We start from the raw sequence: 15,116 nt of genomic DNA on the forward strand, positions 1-15,116 counted from the left end.
GAGGGACATTTAAATAAAAAAAACCCAAATCTTTGAAATGCTGACCAAAAACAACCACTAACTTACTAAGTGAATTACAAAAATATATTACATTATGATACTAAGGGATATTTAACAAACAAAGGGACATTTAACCAAAAAATATTTAACACTATATTACCATTGCATTTACCAAAGAATGTACTTAAAGAACAACAAAAATATATGACATTATGATACTAAGGGACATTTAACAAACAAAGGAAAATTTTACCAATACAATATATAACATTATGATACAAATGGACATTCAACCTCAAAAATATATGATACTATGATACTAAAGGACATTTAACAAACAAACAAAAATTAAATGCTGACCAAAATTTTGTAATCATGTGCTGTATTTACTAAAAAAATGTACTTGATGAACAATTAAAACACTAATGGACATTCAACTAATTACCGGTACAACTGAATTATGAAAAATCTGCTCAATGAGGTATTGTTTGTGACAAGGTTTACCTGTTAAAAAACACATTAATTATACCATTATAAGAGGCAAAAGGCAATTAATATAAATTTTTACATCATTCAGAATTTTTTTTTGAGATATCTATATATATATAAATATATATGCTACATGTATATTCATGATATTGGTAAATGACGAGAATTATATTGCATTTAAGTAAAATATCCATGTGCAAGAAAAATTATTTGGTATTACATTTTGAAGAATAATTATGGGTATTGTTGGTAGTTATGGACCTCCAGCAACTGCCACTGCAATTCGTTTCTGATATTTTTCCCTTTTTCTCTCATTCCATTCATGTAAAAAAAACTGCAGATAAAAACAAAAATGTTCCTGGGTCATTTGGCGTGCTGAGGACTTAATACACTGGATAAAGCTGTTGAATTGTTCACATATTTCAGAGTTTATTGTGTCAAATCCTTGGAGTCTTGAAGATCTATAGGCACATGAGCATTTATGAGAATACCCATGGAAAATATCATGGAAGAAACGAACACATCGGTAATAGCCACTTTCTCTGTTCAGGCAATACTCCTGTAGATTACAAGCAAAATCATAGAAGATATCCGTGGGTGGATGCTCCAGATGTGAGTAAAGGGAGGCTGATGGATCTTTTCTGCCTTCTGCATTGGTCATATGAAAACCATAACAGTGACCATGACTTGGACAAAACCATAAAAACAATGTTGATGTACCTCTTGCTGAAATTTGGGTTTTGGAAAAATATTTCTCACAGTTGTCATGGGGAAGAGGTGGGTCATCATATGCTGGGTTTTTTCTCTTCTCACCGTCAATGGTAAATTTTCTAACGGGGCGCAATTTTTCACCAGTTTCTGAAAAGTAGTAAGCTCTTCCATACTTAGCTGGGTTATATGTTCCTGGTTGTGGATTTGCAGGATCCGGTTGAGTGATCTCCATATCTGCAACACATTTGATCAAATATCGAATAAATGTAATGACATCATCAGGAACAAAATTATTTCCTTGAGGATTGGCATGACTAAGCATGGATGAAGCAATCAAATCTCTTAATTCTGGAGCATACTCTCTCATTTCATACATTTTTCTGTTGTAAAAGCCATTTCCAGCAGCATTTATATTAAGGCCACTAATGTGGTCTAATAACTCAGTCAGATTATTTAAGTACGAATAGGGAATTAAACTGATAACTGGTGCAGTAGTGCAAAGCATATGCAATATGAAGGCATAAGATATCTTTTCCACATCTGGCATGTTATTAAGAAAGCGTTCGAAAGAAGGCCTTACTGAGTTGTCCAATATTTCTAGTAGTATGTTGTTTCTCTGCTGAGTTTCTTCATCAGATAATATTTCCTGAGGTGGAACTTTATCAAGGTTTAACTTCGCTAAGTAGTTCAAATGGTGTCTGGCAGTATTAAGTTGTTCTTTATCTCCAACTCTGTCGAAAAGGAAGCATCTTGCCATTCTACGATGTAATGTAGGAAGTATATTGTCAGGATTATCTGGTTTACTTATTTCATCAAAAGAAGCATGTCTGAATCCAATACCAACTTTCGTTCCATCACAAGCAAGTTGTTTAGGTCTAAATTTGCAGATAGGACAAGGTTTCCTAAAGTCAATCTTCATATTAGATGCCCAACTAAACCACCACTTTATGAATACAGATGAATCCATAAATGACCTGAAATTAGGATTGCATTCTTTGTAGTCTTTAGTTTTTAAATCACAGAATGCTGAAAAGGTTATTTTAGTGGACAAAACCTGGTTTACAAATGCCCAACCAATTTCATCTCCAGCTGCAGTATCTCGGGTAACTACATGTAAACATTCTTTATCTCCTTCATCCCAGGCTTTTTTACATGGTGATTCTTCATTAGCACAGCTTCTGCTATATACCTGACACTGTACTGGTGCTATTTTTGTATAGATAGTGAGTACTCTGGAAAATGTAGTTACACCATTTAGCTGCTGATTACTTGTCCATCCTGCGCCACATGGACAAACTGAAGTTGGAATATCTGGAATAAGATGTGGACCTTTAATGCATCCATTTTCAACATTGTTTAAGTTAAGAGCGCCCAATATATAACGATGTTGTATATTCTGAACTAGATTGGGATCTTGTTGTTTTCGTGGTTTATGACTACTTATGCATGGAAATGACCAAAGTCCACTAGTCACATCAAAATTAGAGTCACAGGAATTCATAGTAGGAATTTCTTCTTCTATGTCATTGCCAGTAATTTCTTGAATTTCCTGGTCAATAAGCTGTATATTCTCATCATTTTCAGTGTTCACTGCAGCTTCAGGTTTGCTAAATTCTGTCCAAAAATGAGGAGCATTCTTCAGCTCAGACAAATGAACACATAAATTTTGATCAGTATTAAGACAGTCAACATTTTTCTTGCAACCTTTTTTACTTTTACATAATCCATTCAAGCAGGAAACTATATAGCGCTGAAGACGTGAATTGAATGTCAAATGAACTAATGAAATGTCATCATCTATCAAAATTGAAAATTTTTTGGTTCCTGGTCTTGTAGTTGGCAATTCAATAATTTTCCTATCCTTGTATAACAGAGCATCTTGTATGACTACTTGAATGTTTGTTACCGTTGCTTGCTCATTCCTTTCCAAATTTGGTGATACCTCTTGATGCAAAAAACGACAATGCATGCATTTAATACCATTTTCATCCAGAGCATCAAACTGTTCCATATTGTTATCCAGGGATTCCAACAAGGTACGATAGATACGACAGTTGCAAGTGTAAAAATAACCGTTCTCGAAAAGATCCCTTGATGTTTTTACATAATCAGAGCTTCTAAATTCCCCACTTTCATCATCATAATCATTCATAATTGCAATAACTTTCTCTTCATCGTAAACCTGGATAATAAAACTTCGATTCTGTAAAAGATTTTTCTTGTAGTTATCATATAAATTTACTTTTTTGAACATATTTTCCACATTTTGTCCTGAAATAGTCTGCAAAGCCATTTCTTTTGTCAGAATTTTCTTCCGATGAATAAATGTCCTGGTTCTTTTTGTTTGAGGTTCTCCAGTGGGATCATTCATATTTTGGTTATTTATGTTTTCTTGATTCTGGTCTTCTTGTTGGAAAGATGAGTAAATGGTTTGAAGTTCATTCAGCTGATGATTTTTGTACAAGTACAATACCCGATTTCTCAAAGAGGTGGCCTTTGGACTTGTTGAAAATCTGTAATGATAGCGCAAATTATCTTTTCCAAGGAATCTGTTGTGATCATTTGATAGAAAGTTAATCATGCAACTTTTGTAACATAGGTTATTAACATTACTAGCAGGGAGAGGCTTCATAAAGTCATCTGAGCATTTGTCACTAACTTCTGCATTTTTCACTTCTGGGTAATGAAGTATCTTGTTTTGTATGATTTCTGTGTGGAATAGTTCATTGTTAGATGAAAAGTAAAGACCATCACTGGCATCTGAATCTATCTTAACTTTATAACCATGTCTAGCAGTGTGCACAAAACAAGCAGCTAGTTCAATGTCACAAAAGTCTTTAACTTTTTCACACAATTGTTGTCTTCTAGATTTTAAGCTCTTTAAATTGTTGGCATAAATTTTGTCAGGGCGTGTTCTAGATTTTCTTGAGTCCTTGTTTTTCTTTTCGATGAGCATTTTCTGCTGATCTCCACCAGTTAGGATGTTGCATAAGAATACATTATCTTGCAGAATTCCTAACGTTTGACATATTACATCCAGAAAAGTCTCCTCCATGAAATGTTTGTAATATCCTGATTCTATGTATCGTATATAATGTACAGGTGCATTGTGATTTTCAATCTCAATATCAAAGATTGAAAAAATGAAAACTCCTTCAGAGCAGTCTGGATAAGTTGACATATTAATAGCAGCTTCCTCAAATAAAAATAGACAATTATTTGGATCAAGAAATTTCATATCTTGCATTTTGCTGATTATATTATGTTCCACCAAAATAGCCTGTCTACACATATTTAAGTTTGTTATTAGATCATTTTCGGTCATGTTTCTATCATTAAGGTTTTGAATGCTGGAGGCTACGTATTTTCTCTTCTTAGAATTGCTTGAGATATACTTCCTTGTTACTATTTCTGTTTCATCTCTGAGTGTAAATTTTACTGTACTCTGATTGGTACCTGTCAGCTCAGGACGGTTTGTGACAATAACCTGTTGACTTGAGCGTGTCATGTTAGAGTTCAAGACAGCCAATTGATCAATTCCCTGGATTGTCAGCTCTGTGGTATTACCACTAGTAGAAGTTGAGGGTTCAGTTCCAGATTGACTAGCTGTAGTATCACTCATGGTTTCAACCTTTTGTTGAAAGGCAGATACTAATCTTTCATAATTTTCGGGATTCTCTGTCTGTAATTGTAGTACATAAAGCTGATGATCTTTAACAGTATACGGGTACTGAGATGGCATACTAAATTCTTCATCTAACAATGGGAGGCCTAACTTAATTTTCTGCAACAAAAATAAGTATAAATATATATTACATATATGTGTGTGCATTATAACATATCGTATTTGTTTTTAGTATTTGAGACATCTTATAATGCAAATTTCTGATATTGAATTAATACATGTAGGTTCTTGATGGCAGATTTATTTTCTATTGTGAAGGTCATTAATGAACATTTAGGCATACCAATGATAAATTAAATATAATATTTGCTGAAATAATGAACATAATTGCTGAAAGCTGTAGGGTGACCTATAGTTTTAAATTTTCTATGGCAATCTGTCTCTTGTGGAGAGTTGTCTCATTGGCAATCATACTGCATCTTCTTATTTTTATATTCTGTAAACAAGACATATCTGTTTTTCGTTATTTTTTTTAAAAATATATCAGACTGTTTTTTAATTTCACATTTTTCATGTTGTGCCCTTTTAAAGCTAACTATATGGTATAGGTATTGCTCATTGTTGAAGATTGTAGTGACTTTTAGTCGCTAAAATCTACATTCTTTCAACTCTGTTTGATAGTTGTTTCATTGTCAATCATACTACATATTTCAAATACTAATAAATAAAAATTGATATGGAATATGCAATGTTGAATGATTGTACAAAAGTGTTTTTTTTTATTTTTATATTAGGCTGAAATGGACATAACCTCACCAAATTAGGAGGACACAAGTGAAGATCAGTACAATTCTCTGAAAACTGTCCTGAAGGAAGTGCTCTTCCCCATTCTTCAATTGACTGAAAAGTAAACTGTTCCTACAAATAAAAATGCTTTAAAATCAATGTCTCCGCATTATTTAAAGAAAATTGGTACAATTTACATGGTAATATATATGATATGATCTCCATTGATTGAGACATAACAATTAGCCTCATGCAATACAAAGATACTTTTTTTTTTTCTTTTGGGTGAAATTATGATGTTCTTTAATCTATTTTTCTTTTCCCTAAATAACTTGTGAAACTAGTAATTGCACATAGTCTTAGATACATGTTTTTTATTAGTTATTTTTGGCTTTGATCTAGTTTTCAGTAACTCTGAGTACTCTCAAATCTATACTTTGTGTCTTTTGTGTTTTTGTCAGTTTTTTGGCGCTTTGTATCAATCAGATGAGTTAAGTCCTTTTCAACTGTTACTTATATCTTGTTCTGATGTTGTACTGTTATACCACCAGGTTAAAGTGGAGGGGGTTGGGTGGGGTTTGTCTCCAGCAAACATGTTTAACGTCGATAAAATTGAGAATGGAAATGGGGAATGTGTCAAAGAGACAACAACCCGACCATAGAACAGACAACAGCAGAAGGTCACCAACAGGTCTTCAATGCAGCGAGAAATTCCCGCACCCGGAGGCGTCCTTCAGCCGGCCCCTAAACAAATATATATACTAGTTCAGTGATAATGAACGCCATACTAAACTCCAAATTGTACACAAGAAACTAAAATTAAAAATAATACAAGACTAACAAAGGCTAGAGGCTCCTGACTTGGGACAGGCGCAAAAATGCGGCGGGGTTAAACATGTTTATGAGATCTCAACCCTCCCCCTATACCTCTAGCCAATGTAGAAAAGTAAACGCATAACAATACGCACATTAAAATTCAGTTCAAGAGAAGTCCGAGTCTGATGTCAGAAGATGTAACCAAAGAAAATAAACAAAATGACAATAATACATAAATAACAACAGACTACTAGCAGTTAACTGACATGCCAGCTCCAGACTTCAATTAAACTGATTGAAAGATTATGTCTTCATCATATGAATATCAGGCACAATCCTTCCCGTTAGGGGTTTAGTATCATACCATCATAACATATATGAGAAGAACATAACCCGTGTCATGCCAACAACTGGTTAACGTCGCCATATTCTGTATGTATTTGTGCATGTCCCAAGTCAGGAGCCTGCAATTCAGTGTTAGTCGTTTGTTGCTGTATATCATATTTGTTTTTCATTTATTGTTTGTACATATATAAGGCTGTTAGTTCTCTTGTTGAATTGTTATATACTTTTCACTTCAAGCCTTTCATTCATAGCTTCATCTGCGGTATGGGTTTTGATCATTGTTGAAGGCCGTATGGTGACCTATAGTTGTTAACTTCCACATCATTTGGTCTCTGGTGGAGAGTTGTCTCATTGGCAATCATACCACATCTTTTTTATTTTTATATATAATTTCAATTAAAATCTGTACCAAGTATATATGTTGTAGCACATGAATTTCCAGTTTGTATTGTTCATTTGGACAACAATATACACATTCTTCCCATTGGCAAAGAATTCCAGGATGAATGTGCGAAATCACGTGCTGGGCTAATAGACGAATATCAGCGAACTTGTCCTCTGTACACTGCTCCCACTTGCACTTCAGCTGAAAGAAAATAAAAGCATATATAATAAACAAATAGTTATAGAAGTTTATATACCTGAAAATCACTTCATAAAAATTATATGAACCTATACAACATGTATTTCATATATCTGTTATATCATAAAAAAACATAAATGTATTGGGCATACGCTGTCTGATTTTTTTTAGGAAGTTGTTGTATTCTTCATTGTTATTATCCTGTACATTTTAAAGTCAAATAGGGTTTTTAATTAAATTGTCATAAGTGGACATATTGGTTAAAAAATCATGTAATATAAATATATTTTACATCTACCATTGTAGGTCCTGGATTTTCTTCAACATCCCCACAGAGATGCAGGATAAACCTTTTGAAGTTCTTCCAACATCTGCTTGCCAAAACCTTCACTGTTGTTAGTGCAAACTCTATTCTTGTGGGACTACTAGACTCCACTTCCTCACTCTCTGCAAAATCTATTGTTGTTGGAATACTACACTCCACTTCATCACTCTCTGCAAATTCTATTGTTGAAATACTACACTCCAGTTCATCACTCTCTGCAAACTCTATTGTTGTTGGAATACTACACTCCACTTCATCACTCTCTGCAAACTCTGTTTGTGATGGAATAATACAATCCACTTCATAACCCTCTGTAACAATAAAGGACTTGCTTAGAAGTTTGTTCAATTGACCTAGACCTAGCTGATTTGCTGGCTTCAGAATTTTATAATCAATATATGACTGGAAGTGGTGTGATTTCGAAAATTAAGCTTAAATAGGGACATAGCACACAAATAATATATTAATAATAGAGCATAAATGTTGCAATCTAGCTTTAAAATGTAACTGTAGACAAGGAAAAAATAAAATAGCACCCTAATTTGAAAGGTAAGATACACAAAATGCACAAGGGGAAAAAAGACGCATCTTTTTGAGTGAAGCCCATACTATTTCATTTGTAATAAGTCTATTGCAATATTAAATATAGTGGAAAAGATTATGTCATCCAATACATTAAAATTCCTAAAACACTCTTACCTATGTATACACTACCATATGCTATGTGTTTATCATTCTCGTCATAGGAACTCCTAAGCTCCTCTACAGGTTCCTCAGTTATTGGTACCTAGCAAAATAAAAAAGTTTTTTTTTCAAAAACCTAAATAAATTTGTAAAAGGGTATCTATAAGTAATAAATTGTCAGATTGGTACATGCATTTCTTCTCTTTTTTCCTTGTGTATATAGAAACAACCAATAATTCAAACATTTCTTTTATACCGCACAAAATAATTACAAAAACTAATTCACCACATTTTCAAATGATTATCACCAGAAATAATGAATTCCAAACATTACAAACCTGAAGAGAAAGATCTTTGACTAAGTGAGTTTTGCCTGGAAAAAAAAAAGACACCATAAGTTTTAACATATACATATCTATTTGCATTCAGCAATCCTATTCGACTGTACATATCATTCATTTTCTAGAGGTGTGCAAGCATAGGAAATTTAAATATATTTAACACCAGTAATATCTTAAATAACTTAGAAAGTGCCTACGAGAAATTGTTTACTCTTTTGGATCACCAAAGTTAATCCATATTTTTGAGATTAAATAATATTCATTCTTGAAATACAGAATTTTCAGTTTAGTAAATTATTTTTTTATCTCAATATAAAAAAACAGTAATAAAAACAAACTGTAAGGGTATCTAGTCCATGTATGTTCAGTTCATTGTCTAAAATTGTGAGGTGTCTTTTTTCTGTGAGGTGTTGCTTGCCTTGTAACAATTGTTTTTATAGTTCCTGTTATATCATATGAATGTGTGATAACTGAATATTTATAATATAGTAAAATAAACGGACTGAAGTAATCTGCATATTTGAAAACATACAAACGGATTTCTGTGAGGACTAAATACATTTTTAAATGTGCTTAATTAATATATACTCATTCCTGTTCCTATTATAATACATTATACCCAGGGAAGGCACTTTAATACTGCTCATACTGGTCCTGAGAAGTCTCATTCAATCCTATATTAATCCTAATATTGACCACTATAATGTAAAAATGCCTATTGTGTGATTTCAAAAATCATTCTATATACCAAAAATATCATAACTGAAAAGCACAATACTTAAATTATAAGAAGTTTTAATACCAAACCTTTTTTAGCATGACAGCAAATAACATGGTCTATCAGAAAATCTTCTCTTGAGCATATTACTGGACAAACAGGACAATTATAAGTGCTCTGAAACAATATTGCATATTGAACTTTAAATGAACAACTTTTGATATATCATACATCTATCAATCTGGTATGATTTGCAAATTTCAATATCTGTAGGTAAACAAGATTAAATACCACCTTCCTCTGGATGTCTGGTAAAAAAAATCAAACACCCACAAAAAACAAAATACTGACAGTAAAATAATGTTTAAAAGCAGAAAATAATCATGTCAGTACAAAAACTATTGTATCTGCCTTTTCTGTTCAATCTATTAAAAAATTAATATAGACGCAAGATAGAAATACACCGAATTCAAAACGTTTACATAGATTATTTAAAAAAAATTCTAATTAACTTATGTTATTATTTGGTGTAAATATTTGAACTGAATAGAAACTGTAACAAGATTACTTTTTTTTCTTTCTTAGTCACAGCTGTTTTCTTTGATTGCTTCACTTGTAAGGATTCCACAGATTGCTTTTTCGTGTCAGTCTAAAATAAATGCAATAATTATTCAAATATCTTCCTTTTTGCAATAAAATGAATATTCAAGTCCAATAATTCAGTACATTTCCTATGATATTACAGGGTAATTGAATAATTTAAGCTTTATAGAAATAGTAACTTAACAAAATCAAGCACAAGAAAGTATTAAGGATAGAGTAACAAATGTATTCAAGAAACATTGTACTTGCGACTTATTGTATTCTTTAAATGTTTTTGCCTTTGAATTCAAAAATTATGTCTCATTAATCTTTCTATATAATTTGTAGGGATTAAAAAATTAAATGTTAAGATAAATGATATTTTAATTTTCTGCATTTCAATATCAGCATAAGTCTTTAAGTAAACAAAACAATACCTGATAGAAACTATGAATGACTGAGGATGACAAGATAACAGCCAGATCCTCAGTAACATCTAGGACTATTTCATTCCTCTTTAAACTGTATCTATAAGAAGTGGAAGTAGAATTAGAAAAATATAACAGTTTAAAACTATGAAGAGATTTAAGTTGTGGTACAATCTTGGATTAAAGGATTTTGTTATTCATATTTCATTGTTTTCAACCTTTTTTTAAGCATGTACAAATGAATCTTCTGCAATACAATATAAATTCAAATGTGCTATAGTATTTATATATACATCATATGTGTACTTGTTTTCAGACTTCTAGATAACCTATCCTTTAAAGTAAAAGCTCCTTGATAGTATTTAAAATTAGAAACACTAAAATTGTTGTTGCCTCATGAAGTTTTGTTGCAATTTTTTTTAACATGCAAGCATTTAAAACACTTGAATATCAACTTTTAAAAAGCATGCCATGGTATTTAGTGTGCATTTAAAATAAAATTAGAATAATTAAACTTATAACGATAAATTTCCAAAGTTTTCTTCAACATCATGCATTCATGCTAGTAAGATATCAATGAAGTTTTAAACCACAAAAAATACTTCATTCAAGTAATTACAAAAAGAAAAAAAATATCAACTTTTTATAGGCATGCCATGGTATTTAGTGGTCATTTAAAATTAATTAGAATACTTCAACTTATAACGATTAACTTTCAAAGTTTTGTTCAACATCATGCATTCATGTTAGTAAGACATCAATGGAGTTGTAAATCAAAAAACTTCTTCATTCAAGTAATTACAATAACAAAAACACATTAAAAGGTAACACAATAATGCAACGATGACAAACCCTGTTTTATAAGTTCCTCTTGGTTTTCTGTGAGACTAAATTAAGAAGGTAATGAAAACAAATAAAGTTATATAATTTTTGTTCAAATCATTTAAGGATGTTTGCTAGTCTTTGTTTTTGACAGATATTGGTAATCCTCTGGTTTTATTCACATGTAGTTCCATCAAAAAGTTAGAATGCTAACTCCGTCTATTCTTTTCCTAATTTATAACATATAGTTTAAAAAGCCTTTTATTTTTATTTTACATAGTTTTTAAAAGAAAAAGGTGCTAATGTTAAATGTATGGAAAATCTAGAGAGAATAAATTCCCACCAAATTTTAAATGGCTTACATCTTAAAAACAAGGACACAAACCTTTAATCAGTTATGTTTTTTTAACTTATTTATATACTATAAATTTATAAGTCTTTTAAAAAATATAGCACCGAACTTTGTTAACATCCCATCTTTATTAATTCAAAATATATATAAAATATGACAGGTATATTTTCCCATGAAATGTCAATAAAATGCATGTTAGCAGCCCTATATTTTTTTTTTTATCTATTAGCAATTTATCCTATAACTTTAAATTAGGGTCTATCATAGCTGCTTATGAACTTATAGAGAATCTATGATTTTATGATATTATCTTTGTTTTGTATTATAAAATGATATTTTCTATTTTAAATAGTACAAATTTTAATTTTTCACTTACTCTTTTATTATTTGATCTTCTTGCCCCAGCTGAAGACAATCTCTTCCTCTTAGAAGGGGTTCTTGAGGAATTCTGATGTTCAGCATCCTGTAATAAACATTCAAATGTAATTCTCAACATCAATCAAAGACAAATGTTAATACATGTACATATCATATAAAATCAGCAGTTACATAAACCTGGGAACAGTATATCTAACGGGAAATGAATCGGATAGGCTTTCCAGTATAAAATTGATAAAATCTCGGACTCCTCAAGACTTCGCATGATTTATGGATTTTGGTGGCGTCTGACTGAAAATTTATCGGAACTGCTCAATAAAGTAATCACATAATTCTAATCGTAAATAAATACAAGTTTTATCATAAAGTAGATATATTTTGTCATATAAAATGACCAAAATAAGTGTGATTTATTTGATGTGAAGTGTTTTATAATGTTTTTGAATTTGGGAATACAATTGGCGCCATTTTTTTAATACTGTATGCATTCTGTACCATTCTGTGATAAAATGAATGCAATTATAACAAACTTGAAGTGACAGAATACAAGTTTGATACAACTGTAAAACTAGTTTGAATGACATTTTATTGATATTATCAGAAATTATTAGGATAATAGCGAGTACGTTTTTGAAACATGTCCGTTTCCGTATCGTATCTTTATTACCTATGACACGACGATAAAATTGGCTACAATTAGGTAGTGTCAAGTCCCGTCAATATATATGTTCCTGCATAAACAGTAAGGAAACCGTTTCAATTGTGTTAACTATAATAAACACTTCACAAAAAGATAATATTCAAAGTAAATCCATTATTTTGTAATACTTATGTCATTATCATGTTATGATTTGTTTATAATTCCATTTCTTATCTAGTACATCAACATGTACAATGAACAAATGTACTTTTATTTTTTTCAAAGGCAGAGCCTGCATTTAAAAACCTGAATTAAAATGCCAGGGAGACCATTTAAAAAATATCATAGAAAATCAAATGTTAATTTCTAACAAGTTATTTGTCAGACATGCAAGATAGTGATAGACAAATACAAATATGCTTTCATCTATTCTTATACACAATCTATTAAATACCGTGTCAAAAGGTCTCTTTCCTGTATCAGAAGAAGGTACTGGTAGTCTCACCACTTCTGCATAGGTCATCTTGGGTGACAAAGATTCTACATCAGGTACCTGTACGTGAGATAAGGTTGCAGTCACGGATGTAACACACTTTTGTCTCTCTGCTAAATAGTTCTCTATAGTCATCTTCAAAATAAAAGCTCCATTTCTATTTACATGAAGTCCGTCCCTTCCAAGATGAACAGCAGGTTTAAAGATCTGTGCATAATCAATAAAAAAACATCTACTGTAACCACAAGTTAAAGACTGTATACCAGCATTCAACTTAAAGACATCTCTCTGCAGTCTTGGCAATGCTGACATGTTCCAATAACTACTCTCATAGTGGTTTACTGCACGGGGAAGTATGCCACAAATACCTATTTGCAACGATTTAAATTTCAGCAGCAAATTCTCTATCAGGAATCTATAAGATCTAAAGACAAAATAAGAAACTTGTACATGAGGCAAATAATATTCATCATATTCATTATAGTAAATAAGATTATTCAACCTATTGTTTATAATTAAAAGGAAAGCTATACCTGCCAAATTCATTACCATTAGAAACTAGGTAATTTTATATTATATATAACAAATGTTTCTTTGAAATCAATAATAATCAGCCAATCAAATTACATGATTTGTCAAAGATCTCAAATAATTATCGGTTACCGTTATTTTGGGAAAGAATTTAATGTGTTCGGCCAAATTCATTCATTTTTTTTTATCACAAAACATGTAAATTTTATCGTAATCATGGTAACGCACCAAAAACATCATTTGGCAAGAATTTTTAACATTGTTCATCATGAAGGTCCCCTATTACGAACCTCATGATTGCTTACATACACTACATTTGAACTTTGGTGGATAGTCATCTAATGGGAAATTATACCTCATCTCTTTTATTTTTATATAGTATCAGCAAACAGGTTTACAATACACCAATCTCGAGTTGTTTTTTAATGAATGAGCAACACTGGTTGACTCGGGGTCAATCGGCATAAATTATGTCATTGAACAATCCGTTTTTACTGTGACGTAATAACATAACCATACACCTTATCGATATTTGGAAATCTGCGCCAGTGGGCCTGAGAATCTGCGCCGCTTTAACTTTTGATGTCATACAACAATCACTTTTCCATTGTGGTGTCAAAATTTCACGGGAACCTTTGTGATGTCCAGTAATGGCGGACAAATAGCGATTAGATGTATTGTTACATACTAAAGGGGATTTTAAGGGAAGTGCACAAATCGAAAGTTGACTACCGGTATAAATTTTTGTATTTGTTTTTTTTAAACCTCCTTACCTCAAAGTTGATTCAACATCACCAAATACATCATTCGAACCTAGATGCAGAACAATCTGGTCCGGGTTTTCTGTCTTCATGGCACTCATCAGTTGGGAATAGAATTCTTTCCGGTCATTCTGTACTTTGGCACCAGGTATGCACAGTGTTCTAACTGGGTATTCAAACATTGGTACAAGCTGCTTCAGGTTGGAATCCCCTGCAATTAAAACGCTTCTCAAAACTTTATTAAGGTTAGTGTTAAACATTTCTATAATATAAGTATGAAACAATATCGATCAAATATGTTAAAAAATTTAAATACTACAAAATTCCTTCAACTGCAGGCAAATACAAAACACTAAGACGTAACAGTCAAAAGGACTATATTCTGTGTCAATAAAAAACTTAGCTGGCTACTTTATGTCTCGTTTTATGTACAACAATTATTTACAAATATATACAAATCTATTTTCAGAAATAATTTTGGTTTTGGTACCAAAAGATTAAGACAGAAAAATACGCTATCGTCGTAGTTTTCTTGCTAGTTTGTCTCAAAAATACGATGCCGTATAAAAGAGGAAATATATATATACACAGACTCTCAATATCTATTCAGATATATTATCAAAATGTCGACAAAATATAGCTTTTTCTTTATCGCAGTGGTAAGAAATGTGGAAGATGGACGCTATAGGATGCAGCATTGGATGAT

At 31.6% G+C, this 15,116-nt stretch overlaps 1 protein-coding gene across 1 annotated transcript; it reads right to left on the reverse strand.

The window, feature by feature from the left end:
- Positions 1 to 270: 270 nt before the first annotated feature.
- On the reverse strand, positions 271 to 14,903 carry LOC127738249 (uncharacterized). The gene is made up of 15 exons (XM_052249435.1): positions 14,423 to 14,903; positions 13,080 to 13,542; positions 11,984 to 12,070; positions 11,286 to 11,320; positions 10,443 to 10,533; positions 9,992 to 10,072; positions 9,513 to 9,600; positions 8,703 to 8,737; positions 8,380 to 8,467; positions 7,648 to 7,991; positions 7,182 to 7,358; positions 5,642 to 5,743; positions 3,305 to 4,984; positions 2,264 to 2,842; positions 271 to 294 (listed from the first exon to the last, which is right to left on the reverse strand). Exons 1-15 carry the CDS (start codon positions 14,668 to 14,670, stop codon positions 271 to 273), a joined length of 4,122 nt encoding a protein of 1,373 aa, XP_052105395.1. The 5' UTR covers positions 14,671 to 14,903.
- Positions 14,904 to 15,116: the final 213 nt, after the last annotated feature.

The sequence above is a fragment of the Mytilus californianus genome, unplaced genomic scaffold, assembly GCF_021869535.1.
Source record: "Mytilus californianus isolate M0D057914Y unplaced genomic scaffold, xbMytCali1.0.p SCAF_1, whole genome shotgun sequence".
In the NCBI taxonomy this organism is placed as follows: domain Eukaryota; kingdom Metazoa; phylum Mollusca; class Bivalvia; order Mytilida; family Mytilidae; genus Mytilus; species Mytilus californianus.

Bases quoted from the DNA above. Each gene is read 5' to 3' on its own strand.
- LOC127738249 (XM_052249435.1), bottom strand. From the start codon at position 14,670: ATGTTTAACACTAACCTTAATAAAGTTTTGAGAAGCGTTTTAATTGCA. The intron at 4,985-5,641 runs GTGAGGTTATGT...TTTTTGTTGCAG, and splicing joins ACTTGTGTCCTCCTAATTTG to AAAATTAAGTTAGGCCTCCC. The intron at 295-2,263 runs GTAAACCAGGTT...TATATTTTTGAG, and splicing joins ATGAAATTGGTTGGGCATTT to GTTGAATGTCCATTTGTATC.